The 27,678-nt window shown below is 47.1% G+C and overlaps 1 protein-coding gene across 1 annotated transcript in view; it reads left to right on the forward strand.

Annotated features, from left to right (window-relative positions):
- The window catches only part of ATG16L1 (autophagy related 16 like 1), a 303,900-nt gene that overhangs the window by 33,092 nt on the left and 243,130 nt on the right, over nt 1-27,678 (forward strand). The window contains 1 exon segment of the mRNA XM_030217204.1: nt 9,407-9,512. Within this exon segment, the coding sequence (XP_030073064.1) occupies nt 9,407-9,512 (106 nt within the window).

Below are 27,678 nucleotides of genomic sequence, written 5' to 3' on the forward strand. Positions count from 1 at the left end.
GCCTCTGCCATCTTGGCCGGCCACTCTGCTCGGACGGCTTCTTCTTGGGCCGCCCTTGAGCTGGGAGAGGTTAATGCCATGGCCGCCCTTGATTTGGGCGACGGCAAAAAAGCGGCTAAAGTTAAGCGCCGTTCTTCCCGCGCGGCTCCTTCGCGGAGTGTCGCGCCGGACGCCATCTTGGATGCACAGCATGTTTCTCCCCCGCTCTTGCGAGCGCCGGTTGAGGGTGCGTCTAGGGCTGTGGCCCAGGCTGCTGAAGTGCACAGTCTGGGGGGTTTCTCCCCCGAGTTTATTTTGCTGCTGCATCAGGCCTTCCTTATGCAAAACGCTGCCCTTGTCCGATAAAGGGGTTGAGGCCCCCGGAAGTAAACGCCCTCGGGTGGATTCCCAGGCCTTAGAGGACTCTGTCTCCTCTGATGTAGATGAGGGTAGCGTATCTGAGTTCTCCCAACGGTCCTTTGCGGATTCCTTGGAGGAGACGGATTCCCGCTCGGATGGAGCGGATGACCCCTCTGCAGCGCTGATCTTTCGCTCAGAGGATTTGCCCAACCTGTTAGTGCAGGCCATGAGCATTTTGAAGATTTCCTCTCCAGAGGACGTCTCTCCCTCAGCCCCTGTTGGCTCTGCCATTATGCTGGGGACGAAGCGCCCGCCTAGAACCTTCCACGTGCATGATGCCATGCACACCTTAATTTCGGCTCAATGGGATGTCCCGGAAGCGAGCCTCAATGTCCCGCCTCTATCCTTTGCCTGAAAGTGAACGGGAGGCCTTTCTTTGGCCTACCGTGGATTCTTTAATCACTGCGGTGACTAAGAAAACGGCGTTGCCGGTGGAAGGTGGCACGGCCCTAAAGGACACCCAAGACAGAAGATTGGAGGCGGCCTTAAGGTCGTCCTTCGAGGCGGCTGCCTTAAGTTTGTAGGCATCAGTTTGCGGCTCCTATGTGGCCAGGGCGTGCCTGACGATTGTGCAGCGGGCTTCCCCCTCGGATCCTTCCTTGAGGGCTGATTGGCCGGCCCTGGAATCGGGCTTGGCTTATTTGGCAGACTTACTGTATGATGTCTTGAGAGCCTCGGCTAAAGGTATGGCTCAGACAGTCTCTGCGCGGCGGTGGCTTTGGCTGAAGCATTGGTCTGCTGACCACGCCTCTAAGTCCCGCCTGGCTAAGTTGCCTTTTAAAGGCAAGCTGCTCTTTGGGGTCGAGCTGGACAAAATTGTGACCGATCTCGGCACGTCTAAGGGCAAGAAGTTACCAGAAGTCAGGGCTCGGGCCAGTGCTCGCCCCGGTAACTCCAGAGGACGGTTTCAGGAAGCCCGTTGGTACCGCCCGGGCAAGTCGGGCTCCTCTGCCCCATCTTCCTTCAAGAGGAACTTCTCCCCCAAGCAGCATTCCTTTTGCAGAGACCGCCGTCCCGGAGGTGCGCCCTCCGGTCCTCCCCCAGGGTCTCGTGCCCAATGACGGGGTCCTGGTCCATGGCCCAGTGCAGATTGGAGGACGCCTGTCCTCGTTTCTGGGCGAGTGGACCAGGGTAACTTCAGACGCTTGAGTGCTGGAAGTCATCAGAGACGGCTACAAGCTAGAGTTCTGCCGACCCTTAAGAGACGGGTTTGTACTCTCTCCCTGCAAGTCTCCGGTCAAAGCTGTGGCAGTGCAGCAGACCTTGGACAATCTGATCCGCCTGGGTGCGGTCGTTCCGGTGCCAGAAAATCAGCTTGGCAAGGGACGTTACTCCATTTACTTTGTGGTACCAAAGAAAGGAGGTTCTGTACGGCCTATCCTCGACCTCAAAGGGGTCAATCGGGCCTTGAAAGTTTGGCACTTTCGCATGGAGGCTCTCCGCTCTGTTATAGCGGCAGTGAAGGCAGGGGAGTTCCTGGCATCCTTGGACATCAAGGAAGCGTACTTGCATATTCCCATCTGGCCTCCTCATCAACGTTTTCTGCGTTTTGCAGTCCTGGGCTGACACTTCCAGTTCAGAGCCCTCCCGTTCGGGTTGGCTACTGCTCTGTGGACCTTCTCCAAAGTAATGGTGGTCATCGCGGCCTTCCTGCGAAAGGAAAGAGTACAAGTCCATCCTTATCTGGACGACTGGTTGATCCCAGAGTGCGGCAAAGCTGTGGACCGGGTGATTGCTCTTTTGAGCTCCCTGGGGTGGATCATCAACTGGGAGAAAAGCCAGCTGCGCCCGACTCAGTCCCTGGAGTATCTGGGAGTTCGATTCGACACCCAAGTGGGCAGAGTGTTCCTGCCGGACAATCGGATTGTCAAACTTCAGGCTCAGGTGGACCAGTTCCTAGTAGCCTCTCCGCTTCGGGCTTGGGACTATGTGCAGCTGTTGGGCTCTATGACGGCCACGATGGAAGTAGTGCCCTGGGCCAGGGCTCATATGAGACCACTACAACACTCTCTGCTGCAGCGCTGGACTCCGGTGTCGGAGGATTATGCTGTGCGCCTTCCTTTGGACCCAGCAGTGCGCAAGGCGCTGAGCTGGTGGCTGAAGACAGACAAGTTGTCTGCAGGGATGCCTCTTGTGACCCCCGAGTGGATTGTCGTCACGACGGACGCCTCTTTGACGGGCTGGGGAGCCCACTGCTTGGGAAGGACAGCGCAGGGGCTCTGGTCTCCTGCAGAGGCAAAGTGGTCTATCAACCTCCTGGAACTCAGAGCCATTCGGTTGGCGCTTTTGGAGTTCCTCCCGGTACTGGCATTGAAGCCAGTACAGGTCCTGTCGGACAATGCCACGGCTGTGGCCTATGCCAACCGCCAGGGAGGTACCAAGAGCGCCCCTCTAGCCAAGGAGGCCATGAATCTATGCCAGTGGGCGGAAGCGAACCTGGAACAGCTGTTAGCGGCCCACATTGCCGGAGTCATGAATGTCAAGGCGGACTTTCTCAGTCGCCATACCTTGGATCCCGGAGAGTGGCAGTTATCGGCTCAGGCGTTCTTGGACATCACGAAGCGCTGGGGCCAGCCGAGCCTAGATCTGATGGCGTCATCGGCCAATTGCCAAGTTCCGCTCTTTTTCAGCAGAGGACGGGACCCTCGATCTCTGGGAGTAGATGCTCTTCTCCAACAGTGGCCGACACAGGAGCTACTCTGTGTTCCCGCCCTGGCCCATGTTGGGCAGGGTACTAGACCGGGTGGCAAAGCATCCGGGCCGGATAATCCTGGTGGGTCCGGACTGTCCCAGACGTCCCTGGTATGCGGACTTGATCAGGCTCTCAGTGGACGACCCTCTGCGGCTGCCAGTGGAGCAGGGCCTGTTGCATCAGGGTCCTGTGGTGATGGAGGATCCCTCCCCCTTTGGTCTTACGGCCTGGCTATTGAGCGGCAGCGTCTGAAGAAGAAGGGCTTCTCAGACAAGGTCATCGCCACTATGCTGAGAGCGAGGAAGCGCTCTACTTCTACTGCTTACGCCAGGGTTTGGCGTACCTTTGCAGCGTGGTGTGAAGCAGGCTCACTTTCTCCCTTCACTGCTCCAATTTCTTCAGTGTTGGCGTTCCTGCAAGAAGGTCTGGAGAAAGGCCTGTCGCTCAGTTCTCTTAAAGTCCAGGTAGCGGCTCTGGCTTGCTTCAGGGGCCGCCTGAAGGGTGCTTCCCTGGCTTCGCAGCCAGATGTGGTACGTTTTCTCAAGGGAGTTAATCACCTGCGCCCTCCGCTGCACTCAGTGGTGCCTGCGTGGAATCTCAACCTGGTGCTAAGAGCCTTGCAGAAGCCGCCTTTTGAACCCTTGTCGAGGGCATCTCTGAAAGACCTGACGTTGAAAGCAGTCTTTTTGGTGGCTATCACTTCAGCCAGAAGAGTTTACGAGCTCCAGGCACTCTCATGTCGAGAGCCTTTTCTGCAGTTCACTGAGGCAGGAGTGACTATTCGCACAGTACCTTCCTTCCTGCCCAAGATTGTTTCTCGCTTCCATGTGAATCAGCAGCTCTGTCTCCCTTCCTTTCGTAGGGAGGACTACCCAGAGGAATACTCTGCTCTCAAATAACTGGATGTGAGACGAGTCATCATCAGATACTTGGAAGTGACCAATGATTTCCGGAAATCGGATCATCTGTTTGTCCTGTTTGCAGGTCCTCGTAAGAGTCTGCAGGCTGCTAAGCCTACAGTGGCAAGATGGGTCAAGGAAGCCATTGCAGCAGCTTATGTGGCCACGGGGAAGGTGCCGCCTATCCAGCTGAAGGCTCACTCCACTAGAGCTCAGGCGGCCTCGATGGCAGAGGCCGGGTCCGTCTCCTTGGAAGAGATATGCAAGGCGGCAACTTGGGCATCGGCCCATACCTTCTCCAGGCATTACCGCTTGACTGTGGCTGGTCGGGCGGAGGCCCGGTTTTGAGCTTCAGTGTTGCGGTCAGGGATTTCAGTGTCCCGCCCTGGGTGAGTACTGCTTCGGTACATCCCACCAGTCTATGGATTGATCAGCATGATGATATGGAAGGTAAAATTATGTATCATACCTGATAATTTTCTTTCCATTAATCATAGCTGATCAATCCATAGCCCCTCCCAGATATCTGTACTGTTTATATTCTGGTTGCATTTCAGGTTCAAGTTTAGTCTTCAGTTATTTCAGAAAGACTTCGTGTTCAAGTTCTTTCAATTGAATTCTTCAAGAGTTGAGACGAGTTTGTGTTACAGTGAGCTGCTGCATTCCTCTCCCCTCCGTTTTACGGGGCTGGATTGAGACATAAATTCTGCCGGTGCTCCCTCCCGCTTCGTGTGGCTGTAGGGCAGCTTTGTACCCCTCCAGCTTCGGCGGTGTTAGGGTCAGTCAGCTCCTCCCGCGGTTGCGGTTGCAGAATAAGCCAGATCCCCCCGCATCGGCGGGGTGGTGTCCCTCCCCCGCTTCGCGGGGATGAGCTGGACGGATTCCCTCCCCCACTTGTGTGGGGATGAGCTGGGTTAATTCCCCTCCCTTGTTTCGGCGGTGGTGAGCTGGGCAGAGTGTCCCTTTGTGGGTGTAATTCTCTAAGTGCTGAGTCCTGCGGATGGAGCTTGAATATCGACATACTGAGGAGTTTCCGGCAGCACATGACCACATATAGGGAGGCAAAAGGATTGCTCTCTATCTCCACCTGCTGGTAGATGGACACAACCCACCAGTCTATGGATTGATCAGCTATGATTAATGGAAAGAAAATTACCAGGTATGATACATAATTTTACCTTGCTCATGTTTGATCTATTCTTACTGTACACCGCCTTGAGTGAATTCCTTCAAAAAGGCGATAAATCTTAATAAATAAATAAAATCAATATTAAAACAATCTAAACACTTTGTTACTACTTGGGTAGCACCGGGGAGTTTCAGGGTCTCAGGTCAGAGATGTTTCTCCTCTGTTCTCCCAAACTGAGACTAAAATAAATCCAGTACCTCCTGGCTAGATTTGAACTCTAGGGCCAAACAGAGCCCAGGGCACCAACTTTGAAAGTATCTGTCAATGGTACAGCAGATTGCCTTTCAGCAAGCTTGATCTGGAATTGTAAGAAAGCCTTTTTCTCAACAGATTTAAAACACAAAACAATCGCCATCTGCTGGCCAATTAGGAGAAATACACTTCATGAATAATTAATACAGTTCACAGGCATAGAAACCCATTGTTTCATTACAAATGACCATTCTGTTTTTGATTTGTTCTGTGTGCCCCCCACCCAATGGCCTACTCCTATTTGGAGTGGAGGGGGGGGGGGAGGGGAGACAATTTTACAAACCCTGGTGGCCTAGGGGTATTGTTGGGCCAGGATCGGTCCCCAGTTACTCCTGCCCATTCTGGCTGTGCTCTCAAAATGACTGCTGCAACTGGGGCATAGCTTCTGTCTTGACTACATCGCTAGACCACCAGGGATTGTAAATTTAGTCAAGTGGGGGAGGGCTGATTTTTATGTAATTTTTTGGTACTTCAATGCAAGTAATGCAGTTATGAGCTTTCACAATAGTTCATATGCTAAACAGAATGCTCCAAATGCTTTTGATACAAAGTTTTAGTAGGAATTTAAGTCTGTTAATTTGGAATGATAAGCTCCTTAGGAAGTGACTCTCTGTGGAGTTATGATAGATATTAGCTGTCACTCTGAGTGTGTTGCAGTGTCAATCACTGTAAAAGCACTTTGGGTTTTAGTTTTTCATTAGCTGCAGTCCATGTATATGGAGGCTATTTTGCTTGTAGGTAAAATAGTCTTAAATTATACTCTGGCATGGATACTGTGGGTTTAACAAACACTGTAAATGCAGACTGCAAGCTCTGACAGTTACATTCACACATCAAAACTTGAGTTTTCTGGTTCAGCTGCAGTTTCAGTTTCGGCGAATAGCTTTCAGACAGTTTCGACTGAAACTGAAAAAAGCTATTTTGGCCAGCCTCTATGTGATCCTTTCAATTGGTGTCATGTTACAATATGTGGGCATGGTATACTGTTAGAAATTTCTTGGAGGGAGCTGCTGATTTTTTTGAAGACATGCTGGTTGAGTTCAGTAGTGTGTATTGATCAGTTATGCACAGAGCTGGATAATCCCAGTGACCAAAATTGTATTTCTGTTATAAGCCTGACATTATCCTCCGGGCCACATGAGTTCAAGATGCATCATTGCTTAGAGGCAAGGTTGTAGTTAGTATAAATGGGAAAGAGGTGCTGCTGGAGAGAGGAGGTTGAAGAAGGAAGGAAATATAAGGGGGAAAGAGAAGAAAACCCTCTTCTCTTGCCTACATACAGCCCCCCCCCCCCCCCCAACAAAAAAAAAATGAACAAAATGCTAAAAACTAGAAAACACTGATTCCTTAGCATTAGCTTCACTGTTCTGTACTGATGGGTTGTTATCCCTGCCAGCAGGTGGAGGTAGAGAAAACTGAATTCTACTTGTGACATCACTGGTATAACCATAAAATGTTTTCTTTGTTTCCCATCAGATTTTTTTTCTAAATGTTTTTCCACCTTTGATAATTACCAAAAGAATTGATAAAATGGAAAAAAGTGTGTAAAGTCTTTCTCTGTTAAAAGCAAAGGGAACCCAGGATTGCTTGCTGTACACACTTTTTGTGTTCTAAGCATTCTGAATTTTGCTTGTGGATATGTAAGTTGCTACTATCTGTGTTCCTCCTACAGGCAGATCTGTTTACATTTAACAACCATGGAATGATGTGAAACCAAGCCAACCCTGGGACATATTGAGGTGATTTTCATTAGTTTTTCCTATAAAAGCCACCTAGTCTGCATAATGATGTAAAACAGACCCATCAATGGAAAGAGCACAGATAGTAGCAACTTAAAGTAGTAAAGCTTAAAGATATCTTAAGTAGTAATGATGCTTCTGCCATTGTAGTACTCCTTTTGCTTTTCCTCCCCCTCCCATTAGAGAAAATTAGATAATTTGAGGTGGAGATGCATTGAAAATGGATAATATCAAAGGTTGCACTTGAATTTGTGGCCAGCTCATTCTCAAAGCTAAACACCTACTAGTCTACCTTAGAGAGTTGCACGGGGTCAGAAATGTGACCTGGCCCCACTGAAATCTAACCCGTCCCTGCTCATCCCCGCCAGAATCTAACCTGTCCCCACCCGTCCCCGTGAGTAATTTCCTCCGTCCCCGCCTGTCCTTGTGAGTGATCTCCTCCATCCCTGCCCGTTCCCATAAAAAAAGGAAGTATAAAGTACTGAGTGGAGTGGACAGGGGGCACACAATGCAGAGTAATACATTTAAAACGAATCAGAGAAAATATTTCCTCACTCATTAATATACTGAATCTTAGAAAGAGGGCAATAAATACATAAACAAACTGAAGTTTTTTCCACACTAAAATTAAGAGTATTGGTCACCCAAACAGCACAATGCCCTCAACAAAGAAACAAGTGGGTATGGTAATGCTTTAGCTGCAGTGAAACAGCTCACAAATAGCCAGTTCCCACCATGAGAGAAATAAACTGCCTATACACATATAAAAAATAAAAGTAGTCAGCTGAGCTCACCTCTGAGCAGTTCTCTTCTGTGGATACCGAGGTCTGGCAGTGCCTGGAAGACTCACTACATACAACTTGAGCAAATCTCCTGCACGTGTTGAACTTGAGACAGAGAGAGACCCGGGTGAAAACGTGCAAATGCTTGTCAGGGACACCTTTTTTTTTTTTTTTAAGATTATGAATGAAGACGTCTAAGTGTTAGGCGCTCGTCCCACCTTCGCTCTGCCTCCAACACCCCCTTGAAATTTGGCCGTCCCTGCGATGGAGCAGTTAAGGACGCCCAAAATGGATGTTTCTCGGAGCACATCCACGCCTTTGCTCTACCCAACACCCCCCTTGAAATTTGGCCATCCCTGTCACAATGGAGCAGTTGAGGACGCCCAAAATGGATGTTTCTCAGAGCACATCCACGCCTTTGCTCTGCCCGACACCCCCCTTGAAATTTGGCCGTCCCTGGCGCGATGGGGCAGTTGAGGGCGTCCTTTTCCCGCTGGAGGAGAGCGTGGTGTCTCTGCCCACTAAAAGAAGAAGGGGCAATTGGCGAACCAGCAGCATGATTGATGGGGGCACAGATAGGCAAAAAAGCAGCGGGCTCTCAAAGGTATGTGCGCGTGTCCCTACGGGAATCCCAACAGAACATCCTCCATCCCCACGGGAATCCCGCAAGTTTATTTCCATCCCTGCGGCACTCCCGCTGACCCGGAGGGGATTCCCGTGGATCCCCGCAAATCCTGTTCCCGTGCAGACCTCTAGTCTACCTCCCACCTCCAAATTAGAACTAAACAAAAATATAGTTTTGCCTTTACCCTGGAACAATGGTTCTCAATCCAGTTCTCAGGACACACCTCACCAGTCAGGTTTTTAGGATACCCACAATAAATATACATGAGAGAAATTTGCATGTACTATCTCCATTGTATGCAAATCTATCTCATGCTTATTCATTGTAAACATCCTGAAAACTTGTCTGGTTGGGTATGTCCTGAGGACTGGATTGAGAACCCCTGTGCTAAAGGAATGACAAAAGATATTATACTGTCCATAGATGCAGTAGATAGTCTGCCTCTTTTATTTAAAAAAAAATGTTTGAAAGGGATGAGATGAATTTAATTGTGGCAGCAACATAAAGACCTTAGGCCAGGTGTTCTCAACCCAGTCCTTGGGACACTCCAAGTCATGTACATGCACTGCCTCCATTGTATGCAAATCTATTTCATATATTCATTGTGGATAACCTGACTGGCTGGGTGTGTCCCAAGGACTGGGTTGAGAACCCCTGCCTTAGGTGAAACTTTTTTTTTTTCCCTTTGTATAATAAGGCAGCTTGTAAAGAGTGGAGGGGGATATGTTTGTCTCTGCCTGCCTTAGTAGTAATATGCAAAGGTTATTTATCACCAGAAGTCTTTATTTGGTAACTCTTTATTCCCCATCTCTGTTCTATTTTGAATTAGTCCAGGACATGAAGGAATGCGGAATGAGGCTTTATTGCAAGAAATGAGCCAGATAAGGATTAAACACCAAGAGGAGCTGACGGAGCTGCACAAGAAACGGGGGGAGGTTAGGAAGTATATCTTAACTCTTTGTTACCGTTTGGTTTTTTTTTTTTTGCCACTAGACAAATTTTGTTTCCCCATGTTATATAGTAATAGTTTATATATAATTTATTCCCCCTTCTTTATACATTCATCCTATTGCACTCCTGCATGCAGGCTTGTATCCATGTGACCACAGTTGTCACTTTGGTAGGTAGAAGAAATTAAAAAAGAAAATTTTAATTCATGTGTTCACTTATTTTAGTTAACAATGCTATACAGAACTGTTTGGATTTTTACTCTTGTGCTTATTTGCCAAAGTAGTAGTTCAAATGAAAAGGGTAATGTGGTTGTCTTAGGCTCAATAGCTGTATTTTTTTATGCTTTCTAAACCCTTAAAAAATTTTTTTTTAAATTTGTAGAAGCACTTTATTGACAATCCAAGTACAAGAAGGAACAACATTCCAGCATCAATAACACAGAATAACCCCCTACCTGGATTTCCCAGTGAAAGTAAACAGGCTTCTGTATTTTAACACAATTTTATTATGTATAAGAATGGAAACCCCCATCTCCCCCCCCCCCCCCCACAGAAAATCCATTATCTTCTCATCTCACCTCCTAAATGACAGAAATAAGCATATGAATAAACATGAACTCCCCACCATCTTACACACAGCCTGCAAAAATGGAGTCCCACTTGTGCAAAGTATTTTTCTTTAGTGCAGTTAAACGTTCCATTTCACAAATATACCACACTCTGGTAATCCATTGAATCAAAGGGCACTGGATGAGCAAGCCACACCTGCAGGTGAAGCTGTAATAGCACATGCAAGAAAATATAATGACCACCAGGATCGCGTTTAACATGTAAAAGTTGTACCTGAACATTAATATGAAACAAAACCGCCACCCCAATGCATCTTAACCCCATGCACGTCTGATGCACAATATATACAGTAGGGTATCTGGAGTGAAGCAACAAACTCTCATGTTTCTTCAAAAAGTGAGTTTCTTGTAAGAATACCTTATGTGGTTGCCTCTGCAACAACTCATGAAAGAGGGAATGTCGCTTATAAGCTTTAAATCAGTCATCAAGACTCAGGTAATAACATAGTAAATGCATATACTAAACAGAAAATGAGAGCATGAGAAGAACAATAGCAAGAATAACAGTGTAAACCCCCTAGTCCTCCCTCCCCAACAAGCAGATGACTACCCTCCCCCACATCTGTACCCAACCCAACAACACGTCCACCACCATCTCCATAATCTCATATTCCATATCATCATGCTGATCAATCCATAGACTGGTGGGTTGTGTCCATCTACCAGCAGGTGGAGATAGAGAGCAAACTTTTGCCTCCCTATATGTGGTCATGTGCTGCCGGAAACTCCTCAGTATGTTCTCTATCTCAGCAGGTGGTGGTCACACACAGCAGCAGCTCTGGCTAGGCCTCCAAGCCTAATTTTTAGGTTTTGTTGAGTGCCTGGGGTTGAGGGCTCTTCTTGAGCAAGTGCAAACCTGGTGGCGCCAGGTCTCTCCTTTTCTCCCCCCTCCCGCTCGCTCCGTAAAAAAAAAAAAAAAAAATTTTGAACGTCCTTAAAGGCGTTTATTTCGACGTTTATTTAAACGTTTATTGCAGCTACTCACTGGGACACCAGGTCGTTACAGCTCGGAGCGGAAAGCAGGTAATTTTTACCTTTTTATAGCGGGCAGGGGGTTCCCCGATCGATCTCCACGTGGCCTATGGCGTCGGAGGGCGAGGGCGCAAAGAGTCGCTCCCCGGATCGCTTGGGCGCTTCTAGAGGGGATGCGGGGGTCTTAAAGTCTGATTCGCCCTTGTTGGGTGACAGTTTCGTGACCGATGAGTGTCTCGGTCCTTCCTCCGGTGTGGCGGTTTTTCCCGCCATAAACGCCCATCCCCCGCTGCTCGCCTCCGCCATCTTGGCAGGCCACGCGGCTCGGACGGCTTCTTCTTGGGCCGCCCTTGAGGTGGGAGACATTAATGCCATGAACGCCCTTAATTTGGGCGACGGCACTAAAGTTAAGCGCCGTTCTTCCCGCGCGGCTCCTTCGCGGAGTGTCGCGCCGGACGCCATCTTGGATGCGCAGCATGTCTCTCCCCCGCTCTTGCGAGTGCCGGTTGAGGGTGCGTCTAGGGCTGTAGCCCAGGCTGCGGAAGTGCACAGTCTGGGGGGTTTCTCCCCCAAGTTTGTTTTGCTGCTGCATCAGGCCTTCCTTATGCAAAACGCTGCCCCTGCTCCCTCGTCTGGTAAAGAGGTTGAGGCTCCTGGAGGTAAACGCCCTCGGGTTCATTCCCAGGCCTTGGAGGACTTTGTCTCCTCCGATGTAGATGAGGGCAGCGTATCTGAGTTCTCCCAACGGTCCTTTGCGGATTCCTTGGAGGAGACGGATCCCCGCTCGGATGGAGCGGATGACCCCTCTGCAGCGCGGCTCTTTAGCTCAGAGGATTTGCCCAACCTGTTAGTGCAGGCCATGGGCATTTTGAAGATTTCCTCTCCGGAGGACGTCTCTCTCTCAGCCCCTGTTGGCTCTGCCATTATGCTGGGGACGAAGCGCCCGCCTAGAACCTTCCACGTGCATGATGCCATGCACACCTTAATTTCGGCTCAATGGGATGTCCCGGAAGCGAGCCTTAAAGTGGCTAGGGCTATGTCCCGCCTCTATCCTTTGCCTGAAAGTGAACGTGAGGCCTATCTGTGGCCTACCGTGGATTCTTTAATCACTGCGGTGACTAAGAAAACGGCATTGCCGGTGGAAGGTGGCACGGCCCTAAAGGACGCCCAAGACAGAAGATTGGAGGTGGCCTTAAGGTCGTCCTTTGAGGCGGCTGCTTTAAGTTTGCAGGCCTCAGTTTGCGGCTCCTATGTGGCCAGGGCGTGCCTGACTATGGTGCAGCGGGCTTCCCCCTCGGATCATTCCTTGAGGGCTGATTGGCCGGCCCTGGAATCGGGCTTAGCCTATTTGGCAGACTTGCTGTATGATGTCTTGAGGGCCTCAGCTAAAGGCATGGCTCAGACAATCTCTGCGCGGCGGTGGCTTTGGCTGAAGCATTGGTCTGCTGACCACGCCTCTAAATCCTGCCTGGCTAGATTGCCTTTTAAAGGCAAGCTGCTCTTTGGGGTCGAGCTGGACAAAATCGTGACCGATCTCGGCACGTCTAAGGGCAAGAAGTTACCAGAGGTCGGGGCTCGGGCTAGTACTCGCCCCGGTACCTCCAGAGGACGGTTTCAGGAAGCCCGTCGGTACCGCCCGGGCAGGTCGGGCTCCTCTGCCCCCTCTTCCTTCAAGAGGAACTTCTCCACCAAGCAGCATTCCTTTCGTAGAGACCGCCGTCCCGGAGGTGCTCCCTCCGGTCCTCCCCCAGGGTCTCGTACCCAATGACGGGGCCTTGGTCCACGCCCCAGTGCAGATTGGAGGACGGCTGTCCTCGTTTCTGGGCGAGTGGACCACAATAACTTCAGACGCTTAGGTGCTGGAAGTCATCAGAGACGGCTACAAGCTAGAGTTCTGCCGACCCTTAAAAGACGGGTTTGTACTCTCTCCCTGCAAGTCTCCGGTCAAAGCTGTGGCAGTGCAGCAGACCTTGGACAACCTGATCCGCCTGGGTGCGGTCGTTCCGGTGCCAGAAAATCAGCTTGGCAAGGGGCGTTACTCCATTTACTTTGTGGTACCAAAGAAAGGAGGTTCTGTACGGCCTATCCTCGACCTCAAAGGGGTCAGTTGGGCCTTGAAAGTTCGGCACTTTCGCATGGAGACTCTCCGCTCTGTTATAGCGGCAGTGAAGGCAGGGGAGTACCTGGCATCCTTGGACATCAAGGAAGCATACTTGCATATTCCCATCTGGCTTCCTCATCAACGCTTTCTGCGTTTTGCAGTCCTGGGCCGACACTTCCAGTTCAGAGCCCTCCCGTTCGGGTTGGCTACTGCTCCGCGGACCTTCTCCAAAGTAATGGTGGTCATCGCGGCCTTCCTGAGGAAGGAGGGAGTACAAGTCCATCCTTATCTGGACGACTGGTTGATCCGAGCCCCCTCTTATGCAGAGTGCGGCAAAGCTGTGAACCGGGTGGTTGCTCTTTTGAGCTCCCTGGGGTGGATCATCAACTGGGAGAAAAGCCAGCTGCGCCCAACTCAGTCCCTGGAGTATCTGGGAGTTGGATTCGACACCCAAGTGGGCAGAGTGTTCCTGCCAGACAATCGGATTGTCAAGCTTCAGGCTCAGGTGGACCAGTTCCTAGTAGCCTCTCCTCTTCGGGCTTGGGACTATGTGCAGCTGTTGGGCTCTATGACGGCCACGATGGAAGTAGTGCCCTGGGCCAGGGCTCATATGAGACCACTACAACACTCTCTGCTGCAGCGCTGGACTCCGATGTCGGAGGATTATGCTGTGCGCCTTCCCTTGGACCCAGCAGTGCGCAAGGCGCTGAGCTGGTGGACGCAGACAGGCAAGTTGTCTGCAGGAATGCCTCTGGTGACCCCGGAGTGGATTGTCGTCACGACGGACGCCTCTTTGTCGGGCTGGGGAGCCCACTGCTTGGGAAGGACAGCGCAGGGGCTCTGGTCTCCTGCAGAGGCAAAGTGGTCTATCAACCTCCTGGAACTCAGAGCCATTCGATTGGCGCTTTTGGAGTTCATCCCGGTACTGGCGTTGAAGCCTGTACGGGTCCTGTCGGACAATGCCACGGCTGTGGCCTATGTCAACCGCCAGGGAGGTACCAAGAGCGCCCCTCTAGCCAAGGAGGCCATGAATTTATGCCAGTGGGCGGAAGCGAACCTGGAACAGCTGTCAGCGGCCCACATTGCCGGAGTCATGAATGTCAAGGCGGACTTTCTCAGTCGCCATACCTTGGAGCCCGGAGAGTGGCAGCTATCTGCTCAGGCGTTCTTGGACATCACGAAGCGCTGGGGCCAGCCGAGCCTAGATCTGATGGCGTCATCGGCCAATTGCCACGTGCCGCGCTTTTTCAGCAGAGGACGGGACCCTCGATCCCTGGGAGTAGATGCTCTTCTCCAACAGTGGCCGACACAAGAGCTTCTCTATGTGTTCCCGCCCTGGCCCATGTTGGGCAGGGTGCTAGACCGGGTGGTAAAGCATCCAGGCTGGATAATCCTGGTGGGTCCGGATTGGCCCAGACGTCCCTGGTATGCGGACTTGATCAGGCTCTCAGTCGACGATCCTCTGCGGCTGCCAGTGGAGCAGGGCCTGTTACATCAGGGTCCCGTGGTGATGGAGGATCCCTCCCCCTTTGGTCTTACGGCCTGGCTATTGAGCGGCAGCGTCTGAGAAAGAAGGGCTTCTCAGATAAGGTCATCGCCACTATGCTGAGAGCGAGGAAGCGCTCTACTTCTACGGCTTACGCCAGGGTTTGGCGTACCGTTGCAGCGTGGTGTGAAGCGGGCTCACTTTCTCCCTTCACTGCTCCAATTTCTTCAGTGTTGGCGTTCCTGCAAGAAGGTCTGGAGAAAGGCCTGTCGCTCAGTTTCCTTAAAGTCCAGGTAGCGGCTCTGGCTTGCTTCAGGGGCCGCCTGAAGGGTGCTTCCCTGGCTTCGCAGCCAGATGTGGTGCGCTTTCTCAAGGGAGTTAATCACCTGCGCCCTCCTCTGCACTCAGTGGTGCCTGTGTGGAATCTCAACCTGGTACTAAGAGCCTTGCAGAAGCCGCCTTTTGAACCCTTGTCGAGGGCTTCTCTGAAAGACCTGACGTTGAAAGCAGTCTTTTTGGTGGCTATCACTTCAGCCAGAAGAGTTTCCGAGCTCCAGGCACTCTCATGTCGAGAGCCTTTTCTGCAGTTCACTGAGGCAGGAGTGACTATTCGCACAGTGCCTTCCTTCCTGCCCAAGATTGTTTCTCGCTTCCATGTGAATCAGCAGCTCTGTCTCCCTTCCTTTCGTAGGGAGGACTACCCAGAGGAATTCTCTGCTCTCAAATATCTGGATGTGAGACGAGTTATCATCAGATACTTGGAAGTGACCAATGATTTCCGGAAATCGGATCATCTGTTTGTCCTGTTTGCAGGTCCTCGTAAGGGTCTGCAGGCTGCTAAGCCTACAGTGGCAAGATGGGTCAAGGAAGCCATTGCAGCGGCTTATGTGGCTGCGGGGAAGGTGCTGCCTATCCAGCTGAAGGCTCACTCCACTAGAGCTCAGGCGGCCTCGATGGCAGAGGCCGGGTCCGTCTCCTTGGCAGAGATATGCAAGGCGGCAACTTGGGCATTGGCCCATACATTCTCCAAGCATTACCGCTTGACTGTGGCTGCTCGGGCGGAGGCCCGGTTTGGAGCTTCAGTGTTGAGGTCAGGGATTTCAATGTCCCGCCCTGGGTGAGTACTGCTTCGGTACATCCCACCAGTCTATGGATTGATCAGCATGATGATATGGAAGGTAAAATTATGTATCATACCTGATAATTTTCTTTCCATTAATCATAGCTGATCAATCCATAGCCCCTCCCAGATATCTGTACTGTTATATTCTGGTTGAATTTTAGGTTCAAGTTTAGTCTTCAGTTACTTCAGGAGGACTTCGTGTTCAAGTTTTTTCACTTGGATTCTTCAAGAGTTGAGACGAGTTTGTGTTACAGTGAGCTGCTGCATTCCTCTCCCCTCCGTTTTACGGGGCTGGATTGAGACTTAAATTCTGCCGGGACTCCCTCCCGCTTCGTGCGGTTGTAGGGCAGCTTTGTACCCCTCCCGCTTCGGCGGTGTTAGGGTCAGTCAGCTCCTCCCGCGGTTGCGGTTGCAGGATAAGCCAGATCCCCCCGCATCGGCGGGGTGGTGTCCCTCCCCCGCTCCGCGGGGATGAGCTGGACGGATTCCCCTCCCCCGTTTCGGCGGTGGTGAGCTGGGCAGAGTGTCCCTTTGTGGGTGTAATTCTCTAAGTGCTGAGTCCTGCGGATGGAGCTTTGATATCGACATACTGAGGAGTTTCCGGCAGCACATGACCACATATAGGGAGGCAAAAGTTTGCTCTCTATCTCCACCTGCTGGTAGATGGACACAACCCACCAGTCTATGGATTGATCAGCTATGATTAATGGAAAGAAAATTATCAGGTATGATACATAATTTTACCTTGTCAGAGATCCAAGAGATGGACCACTGAGGGTGTGAGTCTCCAAATCCTAGACAACCAAACTTCCCCTGCATTCACTTCACATTCATACAGCCTGAACCAAACTACTCATAGACTATTATCCCCCGCGTCGATCTCATCTTTTCGCACTGAATCCACTGACAAAAGTGCAGAGTCTGAGTCAAATGATGTTGGAGCCCGACCCTGCATGGCGGCACGGTGTTTTCATTGAGGTCCTGTTAGTGGGTTTGGCCTTCTCCTTGCCAGGACAATTTTGGGATTTTTTTTTCAAAGTGCTGTAAGTTTTTTCTCGAATTCTGTCACTCTTGAGACGATGGAAGCAAATATGGGGCGATTTATTCTGGAGTTTGCAGGACGATAACTAGGCTGCCATCAAGTCCAATGATGTCACTTCCTTCTCAATGATCTTATATTTTTAAAAACTTGTAGTTAAAATGAATCTTTCTGAAAGCTAACAGGATTTTTAGGATCCAAAGGATTTGAAATTTATAGAATTCTTTGTATTCTACCTCTGCAGATGCCCAAGACTACTGTTTCAATTTTTCTTGTGTCTATTACTACTAAACATTTCTATAGTGCTACTAGACGTACACAGCCATTGTGACTTCTTTCATTGTTTGAGTATTTAGCTTTACCTTACTGTGTTTGTATAGGAACTGGAAAAAAATAGAGCTTTATACCATGGCGGAAGAGGCTAAGTAACTTTGTATGTCTGTGATTTGAAAATGAGCCTCTATGGGAAAATTTTACCCAAGTTTCAGATTTTATTGAAATAATCTTCACAACAGCTTACATCTACTATAATAAAACTTACCCTCAACGTTCTAAGGACACTGACGTCAGTGAAGCCAAGCCCTGACTTCCTTCAAAAAGGTTTGAAGGTTCGTGGTGGTGAAGCCACCAAAATCGCTCCGAGCCCCGCCCTCGAGGGTGGAGCTATGGCAGAACAACGAAGGGGTTGGCAGGGAGGGAGGTGGGGGGGGGGGGGAATCGCTCCGGGCCCCACCCTTGCGTCAAACGTCATGACGGGGGCGGAGCAATGGCAGAACAACGAAGGGGTTGGCGGGTTGGCGCGGGGGGGGGGGTGTGTTGGCGACGAAAACCTTGCTACCGCCCGTTTCATTTGCTCAGAAACGGGCCTCTTTTACTAGTGTTTTAATAAAGAATAAAAGTAAAGTGAGAGAAACACCATAAAAAGCCACAAAATTCTGCGATAACCAAAAATAATAAGCAGGCTGTGGTAGACAAGTTTATGGTTTATTAAGTTTAATATACTACTGTTCCTTGGGCAATATCAGCAGTTTGCAAGTTAAAAGAAACAGAAAGGAATGCTATTTGATAAGGAAAGTGGATGATCAGGAAGACGGAAGCAAGTAAGGAACTAGATTTCAAGTAGCTGGCCTAGAGTAACCATCTATATCTATATATCAAAAGCAGGAAGCGACGACGAGAAAAGTGATTGTGGACCCTTGGGGCTTCCTGCTTGTGTGCTGAAGACCGTCTGGAATAAGAGTTTTCAGAGAAGATCTGAATTTAGGATAGGAGAGTTAGCTGGGAGAGAATTCTATAAAAAAGGAGTAATACAGGAAAATGCTTGATTTCTGGTGCAGTCATTAATGAGAACTGATTATTGAGGATATTGGACTGCATTGAGAGCTGTTTAAGCTGCTGTCAATTCAGAAGAGTGTTTTTATTTTGTTTTTTATTATTTTATGTGTTTAGATTTTACCTTCCTACTTGGGGCTATCCTGCTGACGATCTCTGGGCGGGGTCACGTGACCCGCGAAACTCCGCCTCCAATCAAAAAAGCAAGTTGTACTTTTCTATTTAAACTGAAGAGCTGCGGCGCGCTCGTCGGGTGCGCGCCGGAGGAGCGCACCTGAGGAGCAGGTGCGCTCCTTAGGTGTGCTCCTTGGGGTGTGCAACGCTGGGATATATAGCTGTTTTTTTGGCCCTTTGGTGCAGCTCATTCGCTGTTTCTTTTTTTTTTGGAATAATATTCATTCTTTTTGAGCTTTAGGAATTAAATTAGGAAAGTTAAGTTATGTAGAGGCCAAGGCCTTGGTTCCTAATGAACTAATGATGTTCCCTATTTTTATTTTGTTGATTCTCTGGAATACCAACTCACCTTCTCTGATAACATCTAAAGTTATTCAGGATTTAGCATATATTCCAGTACATTGGAGTTGGCGTACTAATCAGAGACTTGCCTATTCTAGTAGATCTAATAGCCCACGCTATCTAACATCTGTTGCACTATCTAATAACAGAGTCCCCGATATCACCCCTCCTTTTTCTTCGCTGTCTACTGCTTTAATTAATTGTAGATCTCTCAAGAGTAAGTTCTCCTATATTTTAGATCTCTGTAAATTGCATCAGCTTGATTTATTTGCTATTACTGAGACATGGCTTTTATCAGGGGAAGAATCTTATCTTTTTCAATGTCTACCACCAGGGTATTCAGTTAGCTATTCGTCACGTACAGGGAGAAAGGGTGGTGGACTGGCTATAATATTTAAGTCTGATTTTAAGGTTCAGGAAATCAATGACCATAGACTTTCACACCCTGAACTTCTACTGCTAAAATTTTATACAGCTAGTTACACTTTTCATGTACTACTGTACTACTGTGCTCCTTCCACTACAGCAGTGGGGTGGGACCACATATATCAATCCCTTGCAGATGCCACGATTAGGTTTTCAAATCTTATAATACTAGGTGATTTTAATGTGCATATAGATGATCAATCTAATCCACGTTCAGTAAAATTTTTAAATTTTTTACGGGATATTAATCTTATACAACATGTGAATGGATCAACCATACTGCTGGACATACACTAGATTTGAAATAACACATAAACTGGATGAAATTAGATGTTCAAAATTGTATTAACTCTCCGGTATCATGGTCTGATCACTACCTTCTTCAATTTTATTTATCTGTACCACAGTTGTTATATAATACCAATTCTACCTATATTAAAACAAGGAGTCTACAAAAAATTGACACGTCATCTTTACCTTCTCTAGCGGATAAGTTTCCCACTGAATTTGATACACTTCCTATAGAGGATCAAATTGGAACATGGAATCAAGTTCTATCTGTAGCTTTTTGAGGATATGCACCAGAAAGAATAATACTAAGGTACAAAACGGTTTCAACCATGGTACCATCCAGGATTAAAACTATGTAAACAACAGATACGTAGAGCTGAACGCCAATGGCGGAAGCATAGAACTATAGAATTTAAACAGAAATGTAAGCAGTGCCAAAAATATTATTTAACACAACTAAAAGCTGCTAAAACTACCTACTTCTCCAAAGAAATAAAGGAAGCTGCTAGTTCACAGAAAAGTTATTCCATATTATGAAACGCTTGACAACTACGACTAGTGAAAATAGAGAATCTCCTGCTCTTGATTCCGAAACTCTGGCAAAGTTTTTCAGCACTAAAATTGAGAATCTAAGAGCTCAAGTGTATCAGGGATCAGTCATATTGACAACTCCTCAAATTCACAACTAACTGTACCCTGGCAAGACTTTGAATTCCCATCTGTGGAATCACTGCACACTTTAGTTGCAGGTCTTTCACCCACTTACAGTTCCTTGGATCCCATACCATCAGCATGGTTGAAAAACCACACGCTAGAAATCCAACAGTTTATGTATTTAATCATCGTACGGAGTCTTTCTGAAGGGGTAGTCCCTGCTACTCTAAAAGAGGCGCTAGTAAAGCCTATTCTGAAGAAGCCCTCATTAGATCCTATAACACCGAACAATTATAGACCAGTTTCTAATCTTCCGTTCCTATCCAAAGTAATAGAGACAATAGTGTTTAGACAATTGCAAACTTATGTGGATTCCAAAATTTGCTACATCCTAGACAATCGGGCTTTAGGAAAGGCCATAGCACAGAGACTATCCTGACTTCGATGTTAAGTGAGATTCATGCAAAACTAGAGCATGGCTATATTGCCTTGGTTGTTTCACTTGATCTATCTGCAGCTTTGATTAATTAATCATAAACTACTTCTTGATAGATTAGGTGAGATTGGTCTTTCAGGGACAATTATGAAATGGTTTATATCTTTTCTTACCGAACGTTCATTTAAAGTAGTTCAGCAGCAATCGTCCTCTACAGTATATAATCTACCATGTGGGGTTCCACAGGGATCGGTCCTGTCCCCATTACTGTTTATATGTCAGTCCCTTGGCACTTCTCATTCAAACAATGGGTATTAGTTTTTATTCTTATGCGGACGATTTTCTTCTTATTCATTATGTGAAACCATCTAATATGGATCTTACACCACTACAAATTTGTCTGGATAAAGTGGCAGATTGGCTCACAACATATCAATTAGTATTAAATCCAGATAAGACTATAACATCTTGGATAGTAGGACAGGGCACATGTCCAGCAGTGGTACCTATGCTATTTGGCAAGAACATCCCTACAGTTAAATCTTTTAGATACCTTGGGGTTATAATCGATTCTGCTCTGACTTTCGAGGAACAAATATCTGACGTAGTGAAAAAATCTTTTTTCCATCTTAGGAGACTTCGGTCAGTTAGGAATTCAATTAGTAAGGATTCCCTTAAAACATTGACAGCTTATATTACCTCACGCTTAGACTACTGTAATATCATATATTCAGGGATCACTCAAGCTAGCTTGAAGCGACTACAAAGAATACAGAATACTGCAGCATGTATGATTTGTAGGGCCCGGAGGGATGACAGAGTAACACCTTTACTACATCAACTGCATTGGCTTCCGGTTGAAGCAAGAGTTAAGTTTAAAGCCTTAGTTTTGACCCATAAGGCTTTTTACACACTAAATCCTGACTATCTGTCAAATCTAACTATTCCTTACACTGCCACACGAACCCTTAGATCCCTGACAGACAACAGGTTAGTGATTCCTCCTCTCGCTAGGGCTAGATGGGAATCTACACGGAATTCGGCTTTTTTCTATTTGTCTCCCGCTCTTTGGAATGGCCTTCCAAAAGAGATCAGACTTGAGAAATCCTACTCATTTTCGGAAACTTTTGAAAACCTTCTACTTTATCGAGTATGTAGAACAGAATTTAGAATAATGGAAGAAAGGTTATAAAAGGGCATCTGTAATATATATTAAATCAAAACTGTATTATTTGTCTGTGTAGATTATATCATGTATTTAATTATGTATTTAATTTTGTATTTGCGGTGTTCTCCTGTATACTAATCATGAGTTATACTGTTTTCATCTTATGTAGCTAGTTTGTGGGTTTGCTGTGCTTTCCTGTAATGATTGGAGTTCTAATGTTTGTCCAATTTGTACTTATTGTATTGCTTCTTTTTATAAATTGTAAACCGTTCTGTTTTGCAGTAGCAATAAGATACGGTATATAAATTGACGTTAAAAAAAATAAATAAATAAAAGAGAATGTAGGACTCTAGATGGCACGTAGGGGGCAATTAATGAAGAAAAATAGGCAGGGGTATCTGTATGCAGGGCTTAAAGTAAGGGTTAGTATTTTAAGCTGGATAGAGAACACAATGGAAAGTTGATGATTCTGAATAAGAATGGGGATGACACAGTCAGCTCTGTTAGCACAAGAGAGGGTCTGAACAGTAGTATACTAAACTGTTTGGAAACGACGTGTAAGATATTGAAGGAGACCAGAATAGATTGTGTTACAGTAATCTAAGCTTAATATGAGAAGAGCTTAGAGAAGAGTCATGTGGGAAGTGCTATCCAAGTAGGAACGTACTATTCTAAATTACCAAAGGGAAAGAAAGCAACCTTTAAATAGAGCAGAAGCTTGCTGGTTAAAGCATAATTCTTGGTTAAGAATGATACTGAGATATTTGAAGCGATGAACTAGTGTAAAGGGACATCAAATAATTTTGGAGATAGGGTTAGTATTTATTTATTTGTTGCATTTCTATCCCACATTTTCCCACCTATTTGCATGCTCAATGTGGCTTACATAGTACTGTAATGGCGATCGCCAAGTCGGTTGATAACAGATACAAGGTTATATTGTGGTCTGATGAGGTAGGTGTGTGTCAGGCACCATGAGGGTCGAAGGGAATGTAAATTGTTTATTGTCTCATACGATCATTGGTGATGCAGTGTTGTTGGGTATGGTGATTTACGGTGGATCGGTGGGGTAACCCTTTTTGAAGAGGTTGGTTTTTAGTGATTTTCTGAAGTTTAAATGTTCATGGATTGTTTTCACAGCTTTTGGGAGTCCATTCCATAGTTGTGCGCTTATGTAGGAGAAGCAGGATGCGTAAGTTGTTTTGTATTTAAGTCCTTTGCAATTTGGGTAATGTAGGTTTAGATATGATCGTGATAATCCGATTCTGTTTCTGGCTGGTAGATCTATGAGGTCTGCCATGTATGCTGGGACTATGCCGTAGATAATTTTGTGGGTAAGGGTGCAGATTTTGAAGATGATCCTTTCTTTGATTGGGAGCCAGTGCAGTTTTTCTCGGAGGGGTTTGGTACTTTTGAATCGTGTTTTACCAAATATTAGCCTGGCTGCTGTGTTTTGAGTGGTCTGGAGTTTTTTTGTGAGTTCTTTGCATCCCACGTAGATTCCGTTGCAGTAATCTACATGGCTTAGGACCATTGATTGTATTAGGCTTTGAAAAATTCCTCTGGAAGAAAGGCTTTAATCGTTTGAGTTTCCACATTGCGTAGAACATTTTCTTTATTACGGAGTTTATTTGTCTCTCAAGGGTAAGGTTGCTGTCGATTGTGACTCAGAGTATTTTTAGGCTGTCTGAGATAGGGAGGGTATGGCCTGGAGTGTTTATGGTTGTGGGTTTATATTTGCTATATTGGGATGAGAGGATGAGGCAGTGTGTTTTTTCATTGTTCAGTTTCAGTTGGAATGAGTTTGCCCAAGAGTCCATGATGTTCAGGCCGTCATTGATCTCTTTGGTTATTTCTGTTAGGTCATGTCTGAAGGGAATGTAGATTGTTACATCATCTGCATAGATGTACGGGTTAAGTCCTCGATTTGGATAGGGGCTTTGCCAGCGGGATCATCATTATGTTGAAGAGTATTGGTGATAGTGGTAATCCTTGGGGTACTCTGCAGGCTGCTTTCCACGGTGGTGATATGTTTGAATTTGATTTTACTTGGTATGTTCTGGTGGTTAGAAAACCCTTAATCCAATTAAGTACGTTTCCATCAATTCCAAAGTGGCCAAGGAGTCTTAGTAGTATGTTGTGGTTTACCATGTCGAATGCGCTCGACATGTCGAATTGGAGGAGAAGTATGCTTTTATCTGTGGCTGTTTCCTGCTTGAATTTCGCCAGCAGAATGACTAGGACAGTTTCAGTACTGTGGTGGGGGCGGAACCCTGATTGTGAGTCGTGTAGTATTGAGAACTTGTCCATGTATTCCGTGAGCTGTTTGGTCACCAGACTTTCTGTCAGCTTGATTACTAGTGGGATAGATGCCACTTGGCGGTAATTGGTGAGGTCGTTTGTGTTTTTCTTAGTGTCTTTTGGTATTGGGGTGAGTAGGATGTTACCATATTCCTCGGGGAAGAGACCTTGTTGTGGCATGAAGTTAAGGTGGGATATGAGGTCTGCTATGAAGCGACCGGGTGCGGATTTAAGTAGATGACTGGGACATATATCCAGTTTGCAGTGGGTGTTGGCGAACCTATGAGTCGCTTGTGTAACTGATTCAATGGTGAGGAGGGTAAATGTTGTCCAGATACGGCCAGCTGGGTATCCACGAAGGGTTAGATCCAGGTCGTTGATGAAGTTTTCAATGTCGGTGTTGTGCTGAGGAACTGTGCTGCATAATTGTATTATTTTTTCGTTGAAGTAACTAGAAAGTTTGTCTGCGGGTGGGATGTCTGTGTTGGTTAAGTACATAAGTAATGCCATACTGGGAAAAGACCAAGGGTCCATCAAGCCCAGCATCTTGTCCACGACAGCGGGAAATCCAGGCCAAGGGCACCTGGCAAGCTTCCCAAACGTACAAACATTCTATACATGTTATTCCTGGGATTTTGGATTTTTCCAAGTCCGTTTAGTAGCGGTTTATGGACTTGTCCTTTAGGAAACCGTCCAACCCCATTTTTAAACTCTGCTAAGCTAACCGCCTTCACCACATTTTCCGGCAATGAATTCCAGAGTTTAATTACACGTTGGGTGAAAAACTTTTTTCTCTGATTTGTTTTAAATTTACTACACTGTAGTTTAATCGCATGCCCCCTAGTCCTAGTATTTTTGGAAAGCGTGAACAGACGCTTCACATCCACCTGTTCCACTCCACTCATTATTTTATATACCTCTATCATGTCTCCCCTCAGCCGTCTCTTCTCCAAGCTGAATAGCCCTAGCCTCCTTAGTCTTTCTTCATAGAGAAGTCGTCCCATTCCCGCTATCATTTTAGTCGCCCTTCGCTGCACCTTTTCCAATTGTACTATATCTTTCTTGAGATGCGGCGACCAGAATTGAACACAATACTCAAGGTGCGGTCGCACCATGGAGCGATACAACGGCATTATAACATCCTCACACCTGTTTTCCATACCTTTCCTAATAATACCCAACATTCTATTTGCTTTCCTAGCCGCAGCAGCACACTGAGCAGAAGGTTTCATTGTGTTATCGACGACGACACCCAGATCCCTTTCTTGGTCCGTAACTCCTAACGTGGAACCTTGCATGACGTAGCTATAATTCGGGTTCTTTTTCCCCACATGCATCACCTTGCACTTGCTCACATTAAACGTCATCTGCCATTTAGCCGCCCAGTCTCCCAGTTTCGTAAGGTCCTCTTGTAATTTTTCACAATCCTGTCGTGAGTTAGCGACTTTGAATAACTTTGTGTCATCAGCAAATTTAATTACCTCGCTAGTTACTCCCATCTCTAAATCATTTATAAATATATTAAAAAGCAGCAGTCCTAGCAATGTGGTGATAGAGGTGGTGTCTAGTAACTTATTTACGATTTGGAATAGTTTCTTCAGATATTTGTAGTCCAGTCCTATTTTAGTTTTGTAGCATGATCTTTTGGTTTGTCTTATTGCATATTTGTATTTTCTATATATTTGTTTCCATGCATTGAGTGTATGTTCATCTTTTGTTTTTTTCCATGCATGTTCGTTTCCTAGTTTGTGTTTTGAGTTTTTTTAATTCGTCATTGAACCATGGTATCGAGTTTTGTCTTCTTGAGATTCTTGTCTTTAAGGGTGCTATTTTGTTTAATACGCTTCTGCATCTATCCTCCCAGTGTTCGAGTTAATGTGTGGAATCCGTTCGTGTTGTCCATTCGTTGTCATATATCAGTTGCCAGAATATTTTTGGGTCTATTTGCCCTCTCGTAGTGTTAGTTGAATGTAGTGGTGTGCGGTTTAATCCCTTATTTCGCCAGTCTAGGGATAGGTTCAGTTTGTAGTGGTCAGTCCAAGGTGTTTCTGTCCATTTGATGTCTGTTATTAATAGGTTGCGATCCGTGGACAGTTTGTGTGATAAGAGATCCAATGTGTTTCCCTTGGTGTGGGTAGCTTGCATGTGAGGCCATTTTAGATCCCAGGATTGTAGGAAGTCTTTGCATTCATGTGCATTGGTGGAGCCGGGGTCTTCTAGGTGAAGGTTTATGTCACCTAGTATTAGTGTATTGGAGTTGTTTACACAGGTGTTTGAGATGAAGTCCGTGAAGATAGGCTGGCTTTCGCTCCAGTTACCGGGCGGTCTGTAAAACAGGACACAGTTCAGATGATCGATCAGGGATTTGTTATGGATTCTGAATGAGGCAATCTGTAATGGGAGTGTTATGGATTCGGCAATAGTTTTGATGGTGAATTGGGTTCAGTAGATTAGTGCTAAGCCTCCACCTTTCTTTCCCGATCTGGTCCAGTGAGTGATTTTGTAACCTGGAGGGCATAATTCAAGGATTATGGGGTCCTTTTGATCGTGGATCCATGTTTCATTGATGAAGATAAGATCGAGATTTTCTGAGGTTGATCCAGTCTGATATTGTTTTGTTGACTATGGACCTAACATTAATGTAGCTCCCTTGGGTATTTTGGTATGGGGCTTCTGGGTTTATGATAAGTGGATTTTTGTTAGTTGTCTTTCCTTGGATGGTGTGTGTTTATTATGATTTTTCCTTCCGTTTTGTTGGTATTGTCCGTGTTTAGATAGGCTTCCTTTAAATTGGTGGGTGTCAGTTTGGTAAAGTGTGGCGTGTTTAATAAGCCTTTGGTGATTTTGTAGGATAGGTATGATATTAATTTCTGTGAGTGAGATGGATAGTGTTAGGTGGTGAAAGGGAGTAGATAACTAGGAGTATTTTGATTGTGTTCATTTTGGTGTCAGTTTGGGGTAGATAGGCTAATCACAGTCAGATGTTCGGGAGTGATGCTCTGGTCGCAGAGCTCTGTAGTTCTGGACACTGTTCACACTCCTCACTGACCGTCTCCGGCGTCCGCGTCTTCCTCCCACTCCTCGCGTCCGCCTCTCTCCGTCTAGTTGGTTGTTCAGAGATTCTGTAATTCTGAAGGCTGTGAAGGTTGCTAGAGGTGAAAATCTGGGGGGAAACACTTGTCGTATAGGCGAGGGAGTGATCGGATGAGTGGTGGTCATGCTGATGGGAGAATCTCTTGGTAGCTGTCAATGCGCTGCACCCCAACATTTATTCTTGGCCATGGAGCTTTAGTGAGTTGTCCTCTTGCCTGTTCTCCCCAACGTGCGTGGTACTTCTCTCTCTCGTGGTCTCCTTCTATTGATGGACGGCCGGCTGGCATTCCAGGGATGCGGGCGGGGGCTCCAGGGGTCGCGTGGTAGCACTGCCCCCAAGGTAAGGAGGAGTCGCAGTCAACTTGCAGTTCGCCGCAGTCGTCTGTGTCTCCACCCAGCTCGTCAGCCACGAGGGCTTGCGCCTCCCTCGGCAGCACTGGGGCGTCAGTGAGCTCCAAGTTTGTCAGGGTGGTGTTACGCTCTCAAGCAGGGATGAGGTCGCGGCCGGTCCTCACGGCTCGCAGCGATCCGGCAGGTCCTGCAGTTGGGTCAGGCCACAGCTGCCGCCGGCCTCTGATCCGCTC

The sequence above is a fragment of the Microcaecilia unicolor genome, chromosome 10 (assembly GCF_901765095.1).
Source record: "Microcaecilia unicolor chromosome 10, aMicUni1.1, whole genome shotgun sequence".
In the NCBI taxonomy this organism is placed as follows: Eukaryota; Metazoa; Chordata; class Amphibia; order Gymnophiona; family Siphonopidae; genus Microcaecilia; species Microcaecilia unicolor.